Consider the following 20,271-nt stretch of genomic DNA (forward strand, 5'->3'; position numbering starts at 1 on the left):
TGTATGTACGCAGATAGAAACAACAGTGAATAAAACTGACATTTTAGTGGGGAACTCGGACAAAAAATTTTAAAAATACACATATGACTATTGATGCCATGAGGGAAAAAAAAGGGTTTGAGAGTGACAGGAGAGACCCTGTTTTAGTGAGGGTGGTTGAAGAAGACCTCTCTGAGAAGGTGGCATTTAATCAGAATCCTGAATCATGAGACAGCATAACCTGTGCAAGAATGGGGTGTCGGGGTGTTGGAGAGTCTGCCAGGCAGAGGGAACAGCAACTGCAAAGCCCTTGGGCCGGGAAAGGACAAAGGGTGCCTGAGGAACAACGTGAGCAGCGCCAGCGTGGCTGGAGAGCCGGAGGGGGATACCAGACAGAGGCACACAGCCGCAGCCCTGCTGGCCGTGCTGAGAACTCAAGCCTTATCGCGCGGAGGAAAGCCCTGGAAGGTCTGAGCAGGGCGGTGACCTCACGTCCCGTCTGGAAGGCTCCCCAGGAAGCTACATGCAGGGTGGATCGCAGAAGGGCAAGAATGGAAGCAGGAAGGCCTGTCCAGAGCATCCAGGCGAGGGTTGTGAGGCCGAGGGAGGAATCCCTCATGGCCGCCATCCGTGCGCATCTTTAGGTTTGCCGGAAACAGGTCGGTAGGGAACGCGCCAGAGTGCTGGGGCAGCAGAGGACTCATTCACCCAGAGTAGCGTTAAGCGAGCGGGTTGCAATGATGACGCAACATCTGCGAGCCTCGACCCAGGCGTCTGGGTCCACCTGCCGCCGGGGCGGAAGCAACCCCCTCGCGGGGGCGCCCGACCAGTCACAGCCAGTCGGACCAGCCCGCCGCCCCGCCGGAAGTGCCCTCTCGGCCCGCTGCGCCGTGCCGCGCCGCGCCGCGCCGCGGGAAGATGGCGCAGGAGGCAGGCGACATGGAAGATGGGCAGCTTTCTGACTCGGATTCCGACATGACGGTGGCACCAAGCGACAGGCCGCTGCAGGTGCCGGTGAGTGCGGAGGGGGGGCGGGTGACTCTGGGCCGGGAGCGCGGAGCGTGGAGCCCGGGCTGCGATGAGGGGCGGGCGTCCCCGGGCCCGGCGCGCGAGCCGGCGCGGCGGGGAGGGTGAAGGGCGGGCGGGGAGGGTGAAGGGCGGGCGGGCGTCCCGCGGCCCGGCGCGAGGAGCGGGGGAGGCTGCCGGGGTAGGAGGCCGTACGAACCTAGCCCGGCGTCTCGCTGCGAAGCGGGGCCCGCGAGGCGGGCTGCCTCCCGGAGGCGGGCTTGCGGCTGTCTCTTCCCCGTAGATTTAGAAAACGAGGAGCGGAGCACCGGAGACGGGGAAGGGCATTTTTTTGCCGAAAATGTAGAACCTGGGGACGTCGGCCCGCAAACAGCCTGTGGCGCTCATGTGCACGCTGAGCAGAAAGGGAGTGAGGACTAGGGAAGAAGTTCATCACTTGCTCAGAGGCCTGGTCTTCCATATTCCCCTGGAACCTAGCTTCGTCATGCCATAATGTGGCACTGGGTTTTGTGTTAGCTTCCCAGGTTTCTAAATAGGCGTTTGTCTTGGCCGCCCTACTAAGTAGCACGCTATTTTGAGAAGGCTTTAGTGCCAGGCTACCCGCGTTCGAATCCTGGCGCCGCCACTGTGTGACCTGTGACAGGGTATTTAGCCTGGTGCCCCCATCTTAGAATAGGAATGATAATAGTACGACAGTAATAGGGTAGCTGTAAGGATTCAGTGGAGCCTGAGTAATGGCTGACAAGCGTTAGTGCCATTATTATTTCAAAATAGGAAGACTTACCTTCCAGACTTAAAATACCCCACCCCGATTTCTAGCACATATTAGGAACGTAACAAATACTTTGTTTAATGTTTAGTTGAAAAACCAAAGGTGATTCCTTTTGCATAGAAATTTCTTAGGAAATCGGTACCAAAATATTTTGTTTTTCAGTCTCTTTCAGTTTGTTTTACATAGATTGACCCATGACTTGGTAAACTTAATGCCACGGACTCTGCAGTTTTAAAAGTAATTTGTCGGAGATTCCTACACATAGGAGTTTACTGTCTAGTCTAAAAGGAACATAGTCACAAAACCATATAAAGGCAGTTGATGTAATTGCATGGCAGGCATCTTTGGAAAGGAAGAAAACAAGTTCTGTTTTAAGTGCTGGTAACAATTATCGTGTATGTCATTTTCAAACATTCTGACAATAACTGAAAAGATTGAAAATCTTCTAAAGGTGAGAATTAAAAGCTTTGGTAATTTTTTAAAAGGGGTCTTAGAACTAAGTGCTGCATTAGCTATGTAGAAATATGAATTTGTGGCTTTTAAAATGGAAATTCCAGGGAGTTCCCTGGTGGTCTAGTGGTTAGAATTTGGCACTTTCACTGCCCTCCCAGGTTCGATCCCTGGTCAGGGATCAGGGATCCTGTAAGCCGCACGGCGCGGCCAAAAAAAAGGAAAAAAAAAAGGAAATTCCATGTAGACCTTTAGAAATGCAGGGACTCAGTTGGTTTCAGAGATCTTTGAAGATCATTTCTGCTTCAGAATGGTCCAGCTGAATCCCTAAATAATTTTTTAAAAAGCACATGGTGTGTGGAGTTAATGTGTTTTATGGAATTGATTGTATTTTCTTTCACTTGCAGAAAGCACTAGGTGGGGACTGTGCAGTGAGGCCCTTCCAGAGTACTGCAACAGTGTGTGCTCCGGTATCACATTATCGGACTGTTAAAAGTGTGGATTCAAGTGAGGAGAGTTTTTCGGATTCAGATGATGATAGCTCTCTCTGGAAACGCAAACGACAAAAATGTTTTAACACTCCTCCCAAACCAGAGCCTTTTCAGTTTGGCCAGAGCAGCCAGAAACCGCCTATTGCTGGAGGGAAGAAGGTTAACAACATATGGGGTGCTGTGCTGCAGGAACAGAATCAAGATGCAGTGGCCACTGAACTTGGTATCTTGGGAATGGAGGGCAGTATTGACAAAAGCAGGGAATCCGAGACGTACAATTATTTGCTTGCTAAGAAACTTAAGAGGGAATCCCAAGAGCATACAAAAGAATTAGACAAAGAGCTAGATGAATATATGCATGGTGGCAAAAAAACGGGATCAAAGGAGGAGGAAAATGGGCAAGGTCATCTCAAAAGGAAACGACCTGTCAAAGACAGATTAGGAGACAGACTAGAAATGAACTATAAAGGCCGATATGAGATCACAGAGGACGATTCTCAAGAGAAAGTGGCTGATGAAATTTCTTTCAGGTGAGCATTTAGATTTGTCTACAAGTGAGCACTTGACCAACTGCCTTCCATTTATGAGAAATAACACAGATTCCAAATACACTGACGATGGTGTTCCTTTTTGAAATTTTTAAATTCAAGGCATGAACTCTAGGCTTATGTGGTTATATGAATATAGCTGGGTGTTCTTAAATTTGGGCAGACCTGATAGAATAATTTTGCAGATTTTTATGAACTTTTGAGCAACTCTTTCCATTTAGTGCTATAGAACTCTTCAGGTAAAAACATATCCTTTTAAATCACGTGGGTTTTTTGGAGTGCTCTCAAGCATTCATGATTTTTTTTTTTTTTTTACTTTATCGAGGCATGGTATACATGTGGTAAAATTCATCCATTTCAAGTGTTGATTTTTTTAGTAAGTTTATCAGTTGTACAACCATTACCATAAAGCACTTTTAAAACATTTCCATCACCCTATAAGATCCCTCATACCATGTGCCCATTTAAACTTTGTTCCTGTTCCTATTCCCATGTAACTGCTAATCTACTTTCTGTTGCTATCAATTTGCATTTTTGGAAATTTCATGTTAATGGAATCACAATATGTGGTCTCTTGTGCCTGGCTATTTTCACTTACTGCAGTGTTTTTCAGATTCGTCCATGTTGTAGCAGGAATCAACAGTTTATTTATTTACATGCACACGCATATGCACGCACACATCCATATCGGCTGTTACCCTTTTGGGAAATTATGAATAATGCTGTTATGAACTTTCACGTACACATCTTTGGACACAGATTTTCATTTCTTTTGGATAAATAGGAGTAGAGTTGCTTGATGTATGGTAAATTTACATTTCATGTATTTTTAACAAGAAATATTAAAAGTTAAAATTTTGGGAATTCCCTGGCAGTACAGCGGTTAGGACTTGGCACTTTCTTTGCCATGGGCCCGGGTTTGATCCCTGGTCGGTGAACTAAGATCCTGCAAGCCGCTCGGTGAGGTCAATAAATAAATAAATAAAAAGTTGAAATTTTGTTTACTTTTTATTAGCTCTAAATCACTAGCAAACAGTGTCACAAATCTGAAAACAGGTAAGGTTCAAGAGTAATATAGCTAGTAGGAAAACAAGTATTTACTTTCCAGGCAAGCCTGTCAATACTCGTACTGGATTTTTTTTTAAATACTGAGGGAGTTTGGAATTTGAGTGCTGGAAAGGAACTTAGAGATTTTGTAAACCAAAGCCTTCACTTTACAAATAGGAAACTGAGGCCCAGTAGTTGTGTGGCTTGCTCAAAGTCACAAATTTAATAAGTGTCAGACCTGGAACTAAAGTCTAGCCCCTTTGTTCCTAGTCTACTGCTCTTTCCACAACAGAGAAGAAACAAAAGAAGCCAGGGCTGGTTAGGGAACTGGTAAGACTTCTGTAATATTAATGCTCCTTCATCTCTATGGAGTATGGGCTCTGATGTCAGAAGTGCTACCTACTTAGGCTCCCTGTGTTTTTACCTCTCAGTGGTAAAATGAAAATAATAATATCTGCTTCATAAGGTTGTTGAGAGAATTAACGTATAATGCATATATAGTTCTTAGGATTGTGCTTATCCCATAATAAGCCTTTGGTAAATATTAGCTATTTCCTTGTTCTGAGGCAGGGAGCCCATGAGGGAAAAATCCAATCCATTTTAAAGCTCTTAGACATCTCTAGAGTTAGGAGAGCTAACTTTTAGAAAGCCTGGTGTATGTTTGTTATTTGTTTTGATGAGAGTAGACTGGTCGTATCTTCTTTTGCTTTTAGGCTTGCATTCCCCTTGCTATGTGTGCATATTTCTTGTGAAATATGCCATAATCCAATAAGGCAAAGTGAAGATGCCAGTTATGAGACTTGAGTTGGAACCTTGAGGGTACGATCTCCTTGGGTGACCCAAGATAGGAATGTTTCCATGTCAGTGATTCCAAGGTTAAATATTGGGGATTTCGGAAAGCCAATGTTATTAGAATGAGAAGTTAATTCTAGCTAGGAACTAAATTGGAGACTAAGGTAGATTTCCTCAACTTTATGCAACAAATAAAGAGTTTAATATTACTTCATTTGTTCCTCATCAGGTTGCAGGAACCAAAGAAAGATTTGATAGCCCGAGTAGTGAGGATAATTGGGAACAAAAAGGCAATTGAACTTCTGATGGAAACTGCTGAAGTTGAACAAAATGGTGGCCTTTTTATAATGGTAAGACTAACTGCTTCATTCTTTCTGGTTTTGTATTATTTCATTTGATTTTTTAATAAAATGCCCTTGTCTCTGATTGTTGGTTCTCTTATTTATAAATTATTACAGTGTGTTTCAGACTTTAAAAAACCTTCATTAATAATTTAAAAATTCAGGGCTTCCCTGGTGGCGCAGTGGTTAAGAATCCGCCTGCCAATGCAGGGGGCAAGGGTTCGAGCCCTGGTCCGGGAAGATCCCACATGCTGCAGAGCAACTAAGCCTATGCACCACAACTACTGAAGCCCACGTGCCTAGAGCCTGTGCTCTGCAACAAGAGAAGCCACCACAATGAGAAGCCTGCACACCACAACAAAGAGTAGCCCCCGCTCGCTGCAACTAGAGAAAGCCCGCACACAGTAGCAAAGACCCAACGCAGCCAAAAATAAAAATAAATAAAAAACAAATTTATAAAAAAAATTTTTTTTAATTCAGTATGGTCAGTTTTTGCAATTAATACTTTACTTATAAAAATATATACCTAAATTGTAGCCTGTTAGTGTGCAGTCAACAACAGATCTCTTATAGGATTCATTAAGGCTGAAATTTTAAGAAAAAGGTCTGGAGGGGGGAACTGGAAGCTCAGATTTTGATAATATGGGTTTTGGAATTTGGGGTGCCTTGTTTTGAATTTTGGGTGTACAGCTTACTAGATGTGACATTTGGCTAAATTATTGATACTTCTCAGACCTCAGTCTTAGCTATAAAATGGGATTAATCCTCTATTATAAGGATTAAATGAGATAATACATATAAAGTACTTATCACAGTGCCCAGAATTTAGTTAGTGGTGGTGAACAGAAATGTTACTTTTGGGGCTTCCCTGGTGGCTCAGTGGTTAAGAATCTGCCTGCTAATGCAGGGGACACAGGTTCGAGCCCTGGTCCGGGAAGATCCCACATGCTGCAGAGCAACTAAGCCCGTGTGCCACAAGGACTGAAGCCCACGTCCCGTAGAGCCCGTGCTCTGCAACGAGAGAAGCCACCACAATGAGAAGCCTGCGCACCACCACAAAGAGTAGCCCCTGCTCGCTGCAACTAGAGAAAGCCCGCACGCAGCAATGAAGACCCAATGCAGCCATAAATAAATAAATAAATTTATTTTAAAAAAAAAGAAATGTTACTTTTGGTTCATTTAATTCATGCATTCTTGGGAATAAAAAAACCAAAATTCTTGTTATGTAAAAAGCACAGATAAATATAAAGAATATCTGTGAGTATTAAAATTTCATGGGTGGTAGGAGTGAATAGGAAAAATGTCTAAAGAGGCTTCTGGGGTTGAGGAAGCAAAAATGAAAAAACAGTTTAAAAATACTTAATTGCTCCAGAATGGCATAAAGAGCACTTGTCTGGTTGGGACCAGATCACAAGCAGTAGCAGTTTATCCCATAGAATGAATGGTTTTGCAGATCTCATTTAATTGAGCTTTCAGCACAGGGTGAGGATGAAGATTGAATGGCTTCCTTCTTATTTGTTCCTCATGAATTTGAATAATAACATCACAAGAGACTAAATATTGTACTGTGGAAATGGAGAGAAAAGAAATCAGTTAGAAGTGATAGCACTGGGTGAGGAAACAGCCTGTGAACATTGGTTCCAGAAGTTAACAACAAAACAAATTATAATAATCATGAATGTACTGGCATCCCTGTTTGTGTCACTGTTTAAGGTACCTAGATTTTCATTCAGTTGAGCACGAAGTTATAGATTATATCGATATTTTCCTTTAAAAAAAATTTTTTTTTTAATTTCTTGCTGTGCCACGCAGCTTGTGGAATACTAGTTTGCCAACCAGGGATCAAATCCAGGCCCCCTGCAGTGAAACCGCCAAGTCCTAACCACTGGACTGCCAGAGAATTCCCTATATCAAAATTTTAATACTGTAGTAATAATACTGTAGTAATAAAACCAGTGAGCTAATGGAAATCTACTGAATGTTGGGAAGATGCAAGTCCAAATTCACTTTCTTTTGGTGCATGCATTCTTTCCTTGTACAGTTATTTATTGCTGTGTGCCAGGCACTGTTCTAGACACAGGAAGCTTATGTTGTAGTAGGGGGTGGGAGGGAAACAGTCTGTAAAGAATAAATGTAGTATCTTCAAGTATGCTAGGAAGTGATACATGCCGTGGGAAAAGAAATAGAGCAAATGGAAGTATGGAGAGGAGAGAAGGACACTGTAGTTAAACTGGAGTGGTACTGTAGACCTTAATAGCTCCTTAGGAATGTCTCTAAAAGTTGCTTTGACCGTTCACTGGAAGAGTCTTCACAGTATAATTTTTCTGTTCCTTTTTGTAGAATGGTAGTCGAAGAAGAACACCAGGTGGAGTTTTCCTGAATCTCCTGAAGAACACTCCTAGTATCAGTGAGGAACAAATTAAGGTAGAAACAATAATGTCCTTGACTTTTAAGATCCATCATAATTTAACTCCCACTCAGCCTCTAGCTCCATTTTCTACTGATCTCTATTACCTGCTCTGCCTTGTACTGACCAATTTTTCATTGTCTTTTTTCAAGTAAACCTTGTGCCTTTGGTAAAGCTCTGCTGCCTCATTTTCTTCCCTTTCAGAGCCAAGGTCAAGATTTCTTTTATGGCAATTTTTCCTGGTCTCTTAGCATGTAATTATTTTTTTTTACTCCTACAACTTTTTATTAATGAAAAATTTCAAACGTGGAATAGATGAAAAAACAACAGGATGAATACCCATATATCCTTCACCTAGGTTCAGGGGTGGTTAACATTTTGACATTCTTACTTTACCTATACAATTTTTTTTCTGGACCGTTGGGAAATAAGGAGCAAACATCATGACATTCAGCCCTAATTATTTCAACAAGCATCTCCCAATAATGACAATATCCTACACAGCCACACCTAAGAAAAATAACAGTTTCATAGCATCATCCCAGTACCTATCTAGCCCTTGTTCTAATTTCCTGAATTGTCCCAAGAATGTATTTTCTAGCTTTTTTCCTCCCCAAATCAGGATCCTATCTAGATTTCCATATCCCATTTGTTATATCTCTTTTGATCTTTTTAATCCTACATTTTTCTCCATGATTTAGACCTTTTGATGAGTCCAGTATGGCTCTCTTATAGAATATACCACATTCTGTTGTCTGCTCACGCATTTGTTTTGTTTATTCCTCTATCTCCTATATTTCTTACAAACTGGAAGCCGGGCATTTTAGTATCATTTTTGTATAACCAGAATGTCATATGGGAAATCTTATACACTGTGGGTTTTTCACAGCTAAGAATTTAGTCACCTTTTAATTTGTTAATTAAGGAACATGACTCGCATTTAGCACATGTGATCAAAATTGAGAACTGTCTTCTTGCATAGGAAGGAGGTGGTACACATGCAACACAGTTATAACATTTGAGAAATTTTGTATTCTCTTTATTGTAACAGTGGGTGATAAAGGTCATAGGAATGTGCTTTAGCCGTACTAATGTAATGCTAATGATGACAGAAAAATAAAAACCTTTTCTCTTGAGCTGATGCTACATGTGAGCATATTTTACATCTGCTCAATGCTTTTCTTTTTTCTGGCTATTCACTTTTAGTCATTTTTTTAAAAATCTGTTACTGAAATTCCTACAGGAAGTGTTACTGTTGTCGCACATTTGAAATCTCTACTCTGTAACTACTTTTTTTCCTCATTGGAACAATTATTTTGATAATAAATTTCTAACAATGTGAATTTCCTTGGGAATGCAACTTTTGAGTGGTAGAACAGAGCTTATACCTTAATGATGTTCTCCCTCCTCCCTCAATATAACCCCTGATCATAGTGTGTACTTAGAAGGAACATTCTTCTTGGGTCTTTGTTTGATAGCAAAATGTCACTCTTTTCAAAGATATAGCATGATGTGATGAAAAGAATTCTCTAAGATTCAAAATCTAGGTTTTAATCTTAATTTTGCCATTTAGTGATTATATGACTATGAGCAGATTGCTTACTCTCCCTCAGCCTTGATTTTCTCATCTATAAAGTGAGGACTTCAATATGTGCCCTGCCTATTTAATATTGCTATAAAGGAGTTGAATAAAATGATGTCTAGAAAAGCTGTTTGTTAACTAAACTTGGACAATTTCCAGAAGCGGGAGAGACGAAAATAACATTTATTCACCGTCAGCCTGGCACTGTCTATCATTGGGTATTACCCTGATATGCAAATGCAGAGCAATAAAAAGGATAGGTCTGAGATCACACAGGAAGGACTCTGACTTCAAACGCATGCTGCTTTCACTGAATCACCTATCTTTGAAATTCATTTCTTCTAACTCATTGTGGAGAAGGGGATTTAATGTTAGTAGATTTTTATCTTAAAACAACCAGAAACATTGCATTATAATAAACAGTAGAAACGTTTGTAGTATCTAATAATAGGGGAATGTTGACTAATAGGGACATTCTTAAAACAACTATCCTGTAGCCTCTATTTTTGTGAAGCAATTTTAAGAAAATTAGAAAATGCAATAATAACTGAATTTTTTAAAACGACAAAGTACAAATTTATAAAGAAAAAGAGGCATGGGACAATAGACTGGCAGTTAAAACACCAAAATGTTACTAATGATTTGGTCTGTTGTGAGGGGTTATAAATGTTTTGGCTTTGAAGATTTTTCTGGGGGTTTTTTTTGCCAAATTTTCTGTATGTGCATGGATTGACTATCTTTGTTACTAGAGGGAAAAACCTAAGGCAGATATAATTTTATTATAGTTAATTTCATGTGCCATCCAAATAATGGTGTTAAAATTATTCTTTTAGTCACTATATTGCTAACAATCACAGTCTGTAGAACTTGGAAGCCAGAACTGAACTGAGTGGGCTTGTTTTCAACTTTTTCTCATTTGATTTTGTTTCGGTATGTGGCCTTATAATTTGTTTTAGAGAATACAAAGTTTGTGAAGAAAGAAAAAGTAAGAATAGTGAGAAGTTAATTTGCGAAGCGGGGGCCCCTGGAGTGCCTGGCCAAGGCCCCCTCGCCCACGCCCACCCCGTCACCGACCCCCTGGGAAGACCTCGACCCCCAGACCAGCACCTCCCCGGGACGCTTGTCCCCAGTTTTTGCTGAGGAGCTGAGGTCCTCGGAACCATCTCTGAGCCCCGGTCTTCTGGAGGAGGATGGAGAGGTGGCCGTGGTGCTTCTGGGCAGGCCCTCTCCAGGCGCCGCGGACCCTGAAGAGGTGGCGCTGTGCAGCAGCTCCTGCGCCATGTGGCTACAGCGCCAGGGCCTGGCCCGGTGCCCTCCTACAGGGTCGGGGTGCTTCCCCCGACTTGGTGTGGGGGCCCTGCCAGCTGGCTGTCAGCATTTGAAAGAGGTCCCCCCCCTCAGGAGTTCAGCATTTTAAAGAGGTCCCCACCCCCCTCAGGAGGAGTTCTGGCCGCCAACTAACCGCCCCCTCCCCAGCAGGGACCTCCTGGCAAGACTGTAGCTAGTGGTGTTTGTGCAACCAAAGACTCTATTTTGTGGTTTAAGGAGAATAAAATTGACTATGTTTAAAAGAAAAAAAAAAGTTAATTAAGTCCACCTATAACGTTCTCCCTCTGAAAATAGTGTACACTTCAGGTTCTTAACTTGCAGAGTTAATTATACAGAGATATGGATGGGAGAAAAAAATTTGCTCTCAGATTATCTGTTGTCTGCATTTGTTGTAACAACATTAACAATATGCTACAAAGACATTTCTTTGGGTCATTCCCCAGTTTGTTCTGTTTAAATTCGTAACCCATGAGAATGACATTCCTTTTTAATAAGGATTGTCGTATTTGGAGGGAAAAGGGGAAGTTCATAATTTTATTTAATGTTGCCAAGCGTTGTACTAGTTAGAATTGTTTTTATCAAGATGTTTGGATGTGCTTCCATATAAAATGAAAATACTTCTACTATTGCTCCACTTGAAGGTAAGTAGACTCTTGAAAAAATTGTGAATTATCACACTGTTGCGAAGGTTTAAGGTTTAAGAATATGGATTTGAAGAAATCACTTATGAGTTTAGACTTTATACCTTTACCTGTTAGCTCTAATCTTGAGCCTCACTTTCCTCATCTGAAAACAAGGATAATCCCCACCTCATAAGGTTCTTGTGTGAATGGAAAGAGTTCACACCTGTGTAAAGTTCTCAATGTAATGCCTGGCACATAAAAGTGCTCATTCAGGAATTGGTAGTTGGCCTCATTTTCCTCTGAATTCACCCTTTTTGTCCTTCCTGCACTTTTTTCTCACATATGTACTACCCTCCTTCTCCACCCCCGTCCTCCTTTCTTTAGCAAATACTTTTATTCCTTCTCTTCATGAAAGCTCTCATATTCTGAAGCTTTCCCTTATTGCATTCATTTCATGGTTCCTTACTCCTTCCTCTGCTAATTCTGTGTGCTGCTTTTACTATTTAGCGAAGCAGAGGGCCCCCTTTATCTCACCATCCTCCATATTGTTTTTCATAAACAAGAAGGGATTTGCACTTTATGCACTTTAAGAATGTAATAGGAACTGGCTTGGCTACAGCTTTTAAGAGTCACTTCCTAGAATATGATAGGATGTCAAAAGTGTGTCCTGCCTGTACTAGCTTCTCTTTTAAATCTTTGAATCTTTTTTGTATTAGCATCATCATTTTTGCCTTCTCTTTAGATCCCTGACCTTTTTTTTTTTTGTACCCTCTAAAATTATATTTATCTATCTGTATCAAGGTTCCCAGAAGTTATTTTGTTTTTCCATGTAGTGTTTTAATGGAAATGTATTTTCTACTTGAACTGTTCTCATTCACTGGCAGTTTTGCCTCTCAGAGGACATTTGGCAATGTCTAGAGGTATTTTTGGTTGTCACCGTTTGGGGGTGGGGTGGGTGTGCTAGTGGGTAGAGGCCAGGTAGGCTGCTAAACATCCTGCAATGCACACAGCAGACTGCTACACAAAGAATTCCTTGGCTTGCAGTTTTAGTAGTGCCATACTTGAAAAACCCTGTACTAGAAGATTCTCATTTTCATGCTGTAAAATCCTTTTTCTGGCACCCTGGAATCCAAGTGCTGACTATATCATTTTTATGCCTTGTGATAAAAGTTTTTGGCAGAGATTTACAGTCTCACATGTTAATTACAGCAGTGTTTAAGGGCTGGAATTTTTCTTGCATTGTGTAGGTTACATGATCATACTTAGTCACACAGTTCGGGCCTGGCCAGTTTCTTAGCATATGCAATCACATGTGGTTATGATGACATTTCAGAGTTAGTAAATTATTATACCAAAGACTTCTGTTTTGTTGTGATAAATTATATTTTATTTAAATCCTAAACAATATGATTCTCCTACTGTATATTTCTATTTAGAAAACCTTTATAGATTGATGTATATGGTAGAATAAGCATGGACCCTAGACCTAACACTAGGCTGAGTTTGAATCATAGCTTCATCCTCTCCACTTGCAATGAGGATTTATTAAATATCTTGGACTCTGTGTTCAATTGTGAATCTAATGTTTGTTTTTTGTGGAAAATGGAGATAATGTAAAGAGTCTGCCTTATAACAGGCTTTTAATAAATGGTAGTTCTTGTTTACTAAAGTTGTTCCTTTATTGTAGGACATTTTCTACATTGAAAATCAAAAGGAATATGAAAATAAAAAAGCTGCTAGGAAGAGAAGAACACAAGTGTTGGGGAAAAAGATGAAACAAGCTATTAAAAGCCTAAATTTTCAAGAAGATGATGATACATCACGAGAGACTTTTGCAAGTGACACAAATGAGGCCCTGGCCTCTCTTGATGAATCACAGGAAGGACACGGAGAAACAAAGTTGGATGCGGAGGAAGCCATTGAGGTTGATCATTCTCATGATTTGGACATCTTTTAGGACATTTTGAGAAATAAGCCTTTCTAAGATAACATTGTAATAAACCATTTCTACTGAGATTGCTTTATTTTACTTTGCACTGATAAACCCAAAAATCTGGAGAGAACTGTTGTCTTGTTTTAAATAAAATTGAATATGTGGGAGATGAATGCAATAAGAACATTTAAAACTTTCTCATGTCTGACAAACTACTTAAAAGTATATAGCAGAGGATTTAATTTCTCAATCTATTGCATGTGCTAATCATTACTAGTTGGTAATCAGTTTTGTCCAGGTCATATAACATGCCATTCAAAAGTTTGTTTTCTTTTTCTGATTTATCTTTGCAGTGATTTATGATTGGTTTCAAACATTCCATTAAAAGATCCTAAGACATAAATTGTTAAGCTATTACAAATGCATTCAAATTTAGTTTTTCTGTGTTCTAAGAACTCTTAAGCAGTTTTAATAATAGAGACTAAAAATAGGTTTATACTAGTGGCTCTTCCCACTTGTTTGTCCAGAAGTAAATAAACATCAGAAGCTTTTCAAAGAAATATCTGTTCTTAACTTTAACTTTGTTTTTGACCTCTTATTAGTTACCTTGGTCATATATTAAATACTGAATATGATCCATACCTGCATAATTACCATGACATTTAAAAAATTCCCAGTGACAGCCTGCCTAAGACTGTTTTACCTTATGTTAAGGAAGTTAGGTATTAAAAATGTTTCATCTGCATGATGTTTAAAATTATTCATTTTTATTTAAGGAAATAAAGGTAGTTTACTTAAGATGTTCCAGGAGTTGACTACAGTTTACAAAATAGATTAAGCAAAAATATGTAGGGAGCAATTATTAACAATTCTTTGCAGCAGTGTACTTGAAGTCTTTCAGTAGTTTCTGAAATACATGATCATTGAAGTTGGAGCTAAGTATCTAAGCAGGGAAAGAAAAGGAAATGGTAATTGGTTACATTTTATTCATAAAGAATGCAAAAATAAAATTGGAGTTCTGGCAGTCCTTAATGAGTTTCAAGTGATTTTATTTTTTAATCTCAAATGTTCTTTCATAAAATTGCTATAACCTAGGAAAGAAACATTTTAAATAGGTAAGTATTTAAACATTGTCCCTGAGATTTTTTAACCATTTATTTATTTATTTAAAGAATTTTTTAAAATTGAAGTATAATTGATTTACAATATTACATTAGTTTCAGGTATACAACATAGTGATTCAGTATTTTTATGCCTTGTAAAATGATCACCACAGTCCCTGAGATTATTTTATGTAAGGTGATTTTAAAGGTATAGTATATCAGGAAAGATAATCAACATTCAGAAATCTAAATGCCACTCATGTAAATATTGCTAATTTTTCTAGTGAAAGTTACAGTTTTTGAAGGACATTAATGCCTCAGGCTACTTCATCTTCAGTGGATTGCTCCTCCCTCATTCCCCCCTTCCCGGACTGTTTTCATCAATTGTTATTTCCTTAACATTTGCAAACCAGGTTTCTGGATTGTAGTACATCCTAATGTTATATATAGAAACCAGTGCTTCAGTTTTTAAGGTTCTGTAAAGTTTTGTGTATTAACATTACTCTTCTCTAAACCTTTCTGACTATCCAGATCTAGGAAGTTCTCTCCAGACTGTTGCCGGATATGTATTCAGTTAGTACTCTCACCAAGGCAGTGTACATTGCAGTCATTCTTCCTGCTCAGCCTAACATTTTTCCTCCTTCTGGCTAGGAGTATTAGCAGTAATAACCCTCCATGTCTCTGGCCAAGTAATTTAGGTGCTCATCCTCACTCATAACCTTTCTTTATTAAAATGAGTTTTATTACCTAAAATATTCTGCGATATAACTCAAATCTTAGGAGATAAAATGGGTTGGATTGCTTTGGGTTTAGGCAAGTTTGATTTACACCTTAAAGTGTGTCTAAGTAATGGTGAAACATAAATGGGACACATATCAACCACGTGCAGTATGTAAAGAGGAAAATCAGCTAAGGGTAAATAGTGTTAATTTGAAGTGATTATTTGTGAATAATAATTCTTTAGTCCAATATATTTTCTAGTATCTGTCAAATTTGTAATATATCTGCAAGCATCCTTATTTTTTAAGTGTTCATGATAAGAATGATAATGTACTCAAGGTGTATTAAAAACACCGAAAATAGCTCTAAGTGCCACACTTAATTAACTGCTAAAGTAACTGCTATGGGTTGCTATGAAATTAGCAAAACATTGTTAGATCTGAGGCAGCAATGACATCATAATTAGACTAGTAGACTAGTGAAGTTCTAGATGAGAATTCCTGTCACTACTGGCAGTGATGGCTTCAGGCAAAGACACTTGTCCTATCTTACCTAAACTCACCAACAACTGTTCTGATGAGAATTCGTATAAGCCTGCTATTAAGTGAGGACTTAAGGGTTCTGGGTTTTTGGGTGGTTTTTTGGTTTGTTTCTTTGTTTTCAATCTGGGAGCTACATAGATGAGGACGCTAATTCTGTGCTTCCCCTTGGCATCTATATAGAAAGCTTTATGTTCCAGAACAAAACAATGTGTGTGCAGAGAAAGCAAGTCTGACCTGAGTGTAGGGCATGTACAAAATTCAGAAGCTAAATTAGTTACTGGTTTTTGTGACTGGCCAGTGATTCCTTTAGGTAATGAGTAGGCCTGAGGTAGATCATGGTGTGCTGTCTTCCCCCTTAAAGTCAGGCCAAAATGAACATCATGAGCAAATTGTAAAGGACAGCGTGCAGTTAGAGCTACAGATACCCAGCCCAGACTCTTGATCTTGGTGATACTCGGGGATCTAATGGGTTGGTTATCTACGAGGTGAGCCTCAAACAGTGACACAGCTCTGTCCTGCAGCTGCAAGGGTCCAAACCTCACAGACACAACACAACTGCTTCCATTCCGTAAAATGAAGCTAAAATAATTGAATTTAGCTCACAAGATATCCTTTCTTCTTGCTTTCCTAATCTTCAGGTGTGGTGAGATTCATTTGCCACGGTTTTCATTAAAGCAAGGGATGATCCCAAGACGTTATGTAATGCCTTGGAAACAGAACATGAAATTCAGGAATGTGAATCTGAAGGTATTTTCCTATAGGTATTTATAATAAAAAACCTATACTATTTAATATATCTGTGAATAGACATATATAACTCTACAAAAGCTGCTTTGAAATTTATTTTTCATTTTTTCAGCTTTATTGAGGAATAATAGACAAATATGATTGTGTACATTTAAGGTATACAACGTGATGCTTTGATATACATTGTGGAGTGATTACCAAGATCAAGATAACACATTCATCACTTCACATTGTTGACTCTTTTTTTCTTGCAGGGAGAATGCTTCAGATCTACTCTCAGCAGCTTTCAAGTATTTAACACCGTATTATTAACTATAGTCACTGTGCTGAACACTAGACCCTTAGAACTTATTCTTCTTAAAACTGAAAATTTGTACCCTTTGTCTCGTTTCTTCCTCCTCCCAGGCCGCGACAACCACCATTCTATTCTGACAAAAACTATTTGATGCGCCTTCACATAAACTTGCAAACAAAAGTTAAATAGCAATATTATTCAAATAACCCAATTACAAACTTAAAATAGATAAACCAAAAGATTTCATAAATACGTGTCTACCTTTTTCTCTACATAATGGCAACTCACAGCTGTTAAGAAGTTCATCAGAAGTAGGCACCATTATCATTAAAGCTACAGTACAGAGCATGTATTTTTTTTAATTGAAGTATAGTTGATTTACAATGTGTTAATTTCTGCTGTACAGCAAAGTGATTCAGTTATACATATATATATATGTATATTTTATATTCTTTTCCATTGTGGTTTATCACAGGAAATTGAATATAGTTCCCTGTGCTATACGGTAGGACCGTGTTTATCAATTCTATATATAATAGTTTGTATCTGCTAACCCCAAACTCCCAATCCAGCTCTCCCCCATCCACCCTCCCCCTTGGCAACCACAAGTCTGTTCTTTACAGAGCGTGTATTTTTACAGTTGTACTGCACGCTCAGGTTGAGAGCTATGGGAACAGTTTGGCTAGATTTACAGATAAGACTCCTTGCCCACTCAATGCTCTGATTCAGTAGTCAATAGTTTCAAAACATTTTCCAAATTCAGATTGATAGACCATTCACTTGTGAAAAGGTAAGTTGTTTCTTTAAAGGAGATGATAATATTTTGTAAGAATCAGTAAGAGGAGATTTCATGTTAGGATTCCTAGGAAGAAATGTGTTTATATAACTAATTCCCAAATTTCTAAAGGATAAGCAATTAATGTTGAATAAGAATATACTTTGTGAAGACAGATATTACAAAATATGAATATTATATGATATATAAAATATATCAAAAATATGGCTCAATTACTTTCTTATTAAATGCATACATACAATGTAATAAATGAGGCTGCCATTTGCCTTGAGATGATTATATGTATTTTTATCTGATATTTTGAAAACAAATATAAAACTAAGGAAATCACGATTCAAATAACAGACTTAGGGCTTCCCTGGTGGCGCAGTGGTTGAGAATCTGCCTGCTAATGCAGGGGACACGGGTTCGAGCCCTGGTCTGGGAAGATCCCACATGCCGCGGAGCAACTAGGCCTGTGAGCCACAATTACTGAGCCTGCGCATCTGGAGCCTGAGCTCCGCAACAAGAGAGGCCGCCATAGTGACAGGCCCGTGCACCGCGATGAAGAGTGGCCCCCACTTGCCGCAACTAGAGAAAGCCCTCGCGCAGAGACGAAGACCCAACACAGCCATAAATAAATAAATAAAATTAAAATCTCAAGCTAAAAAAATTAAAAAATAGAAATAACAGACAAACATCAAATTTGTATGGTTATTAAGACTTTCTAATATCTTAATATTGGACTGTATTTCATGTAACTTAGTGGCTTATCAAGTCATTTTCAATGTCCTAAATAGCTTTAGCATGGTGACAATATTAGTACTGACTTTATATTTTTCATTTACTAGAACTATAGGGTATAAACTTTGAGTTGAAGTCAATAATGAAGAACTGTTTTGAATGCATCAAAACACTTCTGTTAGTCTTGCCCTTACTCTTTAGAGCTATAAGTCAGCATAATTTTTTCATTGTTATTTCACTTCTGCAATTTAGTTGACAGTGTTCCTAACAATTTAAAAAATATAATTAGCGACTGGTGTATGGAATATTCTACCTTACAGAGTAAAAGTGAAAATTAAATGAGAATTACAATGAAGTGAATGTGCACTGAATAAATGCTAGCTATGCTTTCTTTTCATTTTACCATTTTTCCTATACGACATGATATAGCTCTTTAACAACATAAAAACGAGAACACAGCATAGGAGAGAGGGAGCAGCACCCCAAGACCAGGCCAGACTGCTGTTCAGCAGTAACAAAGAGTCAGAAATAGATGTACAGCTAAGATAATCTTAAGTAGCTGTTATCTATGCAGCGCAGGTGCAACAGCAGCCGCATACTGTATAGCTATTTTACTTAGTAGTTGGCAACATTTTTTTCATTCACATAGAATGTTTTATTCAACACTCAAAGAATCCTTTAATAATTCCCATTTTATGTTTGAGGAAACTGCGTCTCACAGTAGGTAAATGACTTGTACAAGAACACAAAAGTAGTGAAGCTAAAAGTCAATGATCTGACTCCAAGTTTATAGTCTGCAGCCCACACCACTGGCTCTTCCTGTTGGTCGGAAGTCACCAGTGAGAGAGCACTGCTTTTAAAAAAGGGATATTGCTCTGCCCACTAGACCTTCCTTCTCAACAGGAACAGTTAGAAAAACTATTGGGCAACTTCCATCTTAATCTAAGAAAGTGTTTTTTTTTTTAATTAATTTATTTATTTATTTTTCTCTGCATTGGGTCCTCGTCGTCGCACGAGGGCCCTCTCCAGTTGCAGCAAGCGAGTGGGGGCCACTCTTTGCTGCGGTGCGCGGGCTTCTCATTGCGGTGGCTCCTCTGTTGCGGAGCACGGGCTCTAAGAGCACGGGCCTCAGCAGTTGTGGCACGCGGGCTCAGTAGTTGTGGCTCACGGGCTCTAGAGCTCAGGCTCAGTAGTTGTGGTGCACGGGTCCAGTTGCTCTGCAGCATGTGGGATCTTCCTGGACCAGGGATTGAACCCATGTCCCCTGCATTGGCAGGCGGATTCTTTTTTTTTTTTTTTTTTTTTAACATCTTTATTGAAGTATAATTGCTTTACAATGGTGTGTTACTGGCAGGCGGATTCTTAACCACTGTGCCACCAGGGAAGTCCCTAATAAAGTGATTTTTGGTGTGATATACAGCAGATTTTTTTTCTTTTAGCATGCAGAAGCATGTGGGATCCATGCCGGCCCTTTGGAAGACTCTCTGTTTTTGAATCACAGTGAAAGGCTTTGCCATGGGGAAGATCGTAAAGTTGTCTTGAAGAAAGGCCCACCAGAAATAAAAATTGCAGATATGCCTCTGCATTCACCTCTCTCCAGGTACCAAAGCACTGTGATTTCCCATGGCTTCAGGAGGCGACTTGTCTGATGAAAGAAGAATAAAATGATAAAGTATTGCAGTCTCTCCCTCTCTCTCTCTCTCTCCCATAATGTTTAAGTCCTTGTACATTTGTATTTTGCCTATAGGTTCAATTTGTTCAAAGGCTATAAGTCAACTGCATACTTTTTATATTATGATAGCTTAGAAAGGAAATAGGCTCTGAGAATATCTGAGATGACGTGGGGGAACAAGGGAAACTGTCTCACTGAAATTAATTTCACACCAAGTAGTGAAGAAACAGCAGACGGATCCAGTCCTACCATCTAACCTCACCACACTCCTCTACCTTTCTCTCCTTCTCCTTCCACCCTTATTATTCATCCCCTCCAAAACTCAGTGTCAAGAAAGCCAAACTGCAATAGAG

General features: G+C 39.5%; 2 protein-coding genes across 2 annotated transcripts; both read left to right on the forward strand.

Annotated features, from left to right (window-relative positions):
* The first annotated feature begins 433 nt into the window (after positions 1-433).
* PHAX (phosphorylated adaptor for RNA export) lies at positions 434-14,318 on the forward strand. Its single transcript, XM_061188106.1, has 5 exons — positions 434-993; positions 2,635-3,248; positions 5,335-5,455; positions 7,787-7,870; positions 13,075-14,318. The coding sequence occupies exons 1-5, from the start codon at positions 898-900 to the stop codon at positions 13,342-13,344; spliced, it is 1,185 nt and encodes a 394-aa protein (XP_061044089.1). The 5' UTR covers positions 434-897; the 3' UTR covers positions 13,345-14,318.
* Positions 14,319-15,661: 1,343 nt separating this feature from the next.
* On the forward strand, positions 15,662-19,895 carry SPMIP10 (sperm microtubule inner protein 10). Its single transcript, XM_061188107.1, has 3 exons — positions 15,662-15,747; positions 16,324-16,432; positions 19,686-19,895. The coding sequence occupies exons 1-3, from the start codon at positions 15,662-15,664 to the stop codon at positions 19,893-19,895; spliced, it is 405 nt and encodes a 134-aa protein (XP_061044090.1).
* Positions 19,896-20,271: the final 376 nt, after the last annotated feature.

Source organism: Eubalaena glacialis, chromosome 4 (assembly GCF_028564815.1).
Source record: "Eubalaena glacialis isolate mEubGla1 chromosome 4, mEubGla1.1.hap2.+ XY, whole genome shotgun sequence".
NCBI classification, from domain to species: domain Eukaryota; kingdom Metazoa; phylum Chordata; class Mammalia; order Artiodactyla; family Balaenidae; genus Eubalaena; species Eubalaena glacialis.

Excerpts from the sequence above, each read along its gene's own strand:
- PHAX (XM_061188106.1), top strand. The coding sequence starts at position 898 with ATGGCGCAGGAGGCAGGCGACATGGAAGATGGGCAGCTTTCTGACTCG. Across the intron at positions 994-2,634 it reads ACAGGCCGCTGCAGGTGCCG|AAAGCACTAGGTGGGGACTG; the intron begins GTGAGTGCGGAG and ends TTTCACTTGCAG. Across the intron at positions 7,871-13,074 it reads TCAGTGAGGAACAAATTAAG|GACATTTTCTACATTGAAAA; the intron begins GTAGAAACAATA and ends CCTTTATTGTAG.
- SPMIP10 (XM_061188107.1), top strand. The coding sequence starts at position 15,662 with ATGGCTTCAGGCAAAGACACTTGTCCTATCTTACCTAAACTCACCAAC. Across the intron at positions 15,748-16,323 it reads TCGTATAAGCCTGCTATTAA|GTGTGGTGAGATTCATTTGC; the intron begins GTGAGGACTTAA and ends CCTAATCTTCAG. Across the intron at positions 16,433-19,685 it reads TCAGGAATGTGAATCTGAAG|CATGCAGAAGCATGTGGGAT; the intron begins GTATTTTCCTAT and ends TTTTTCTTTTAG.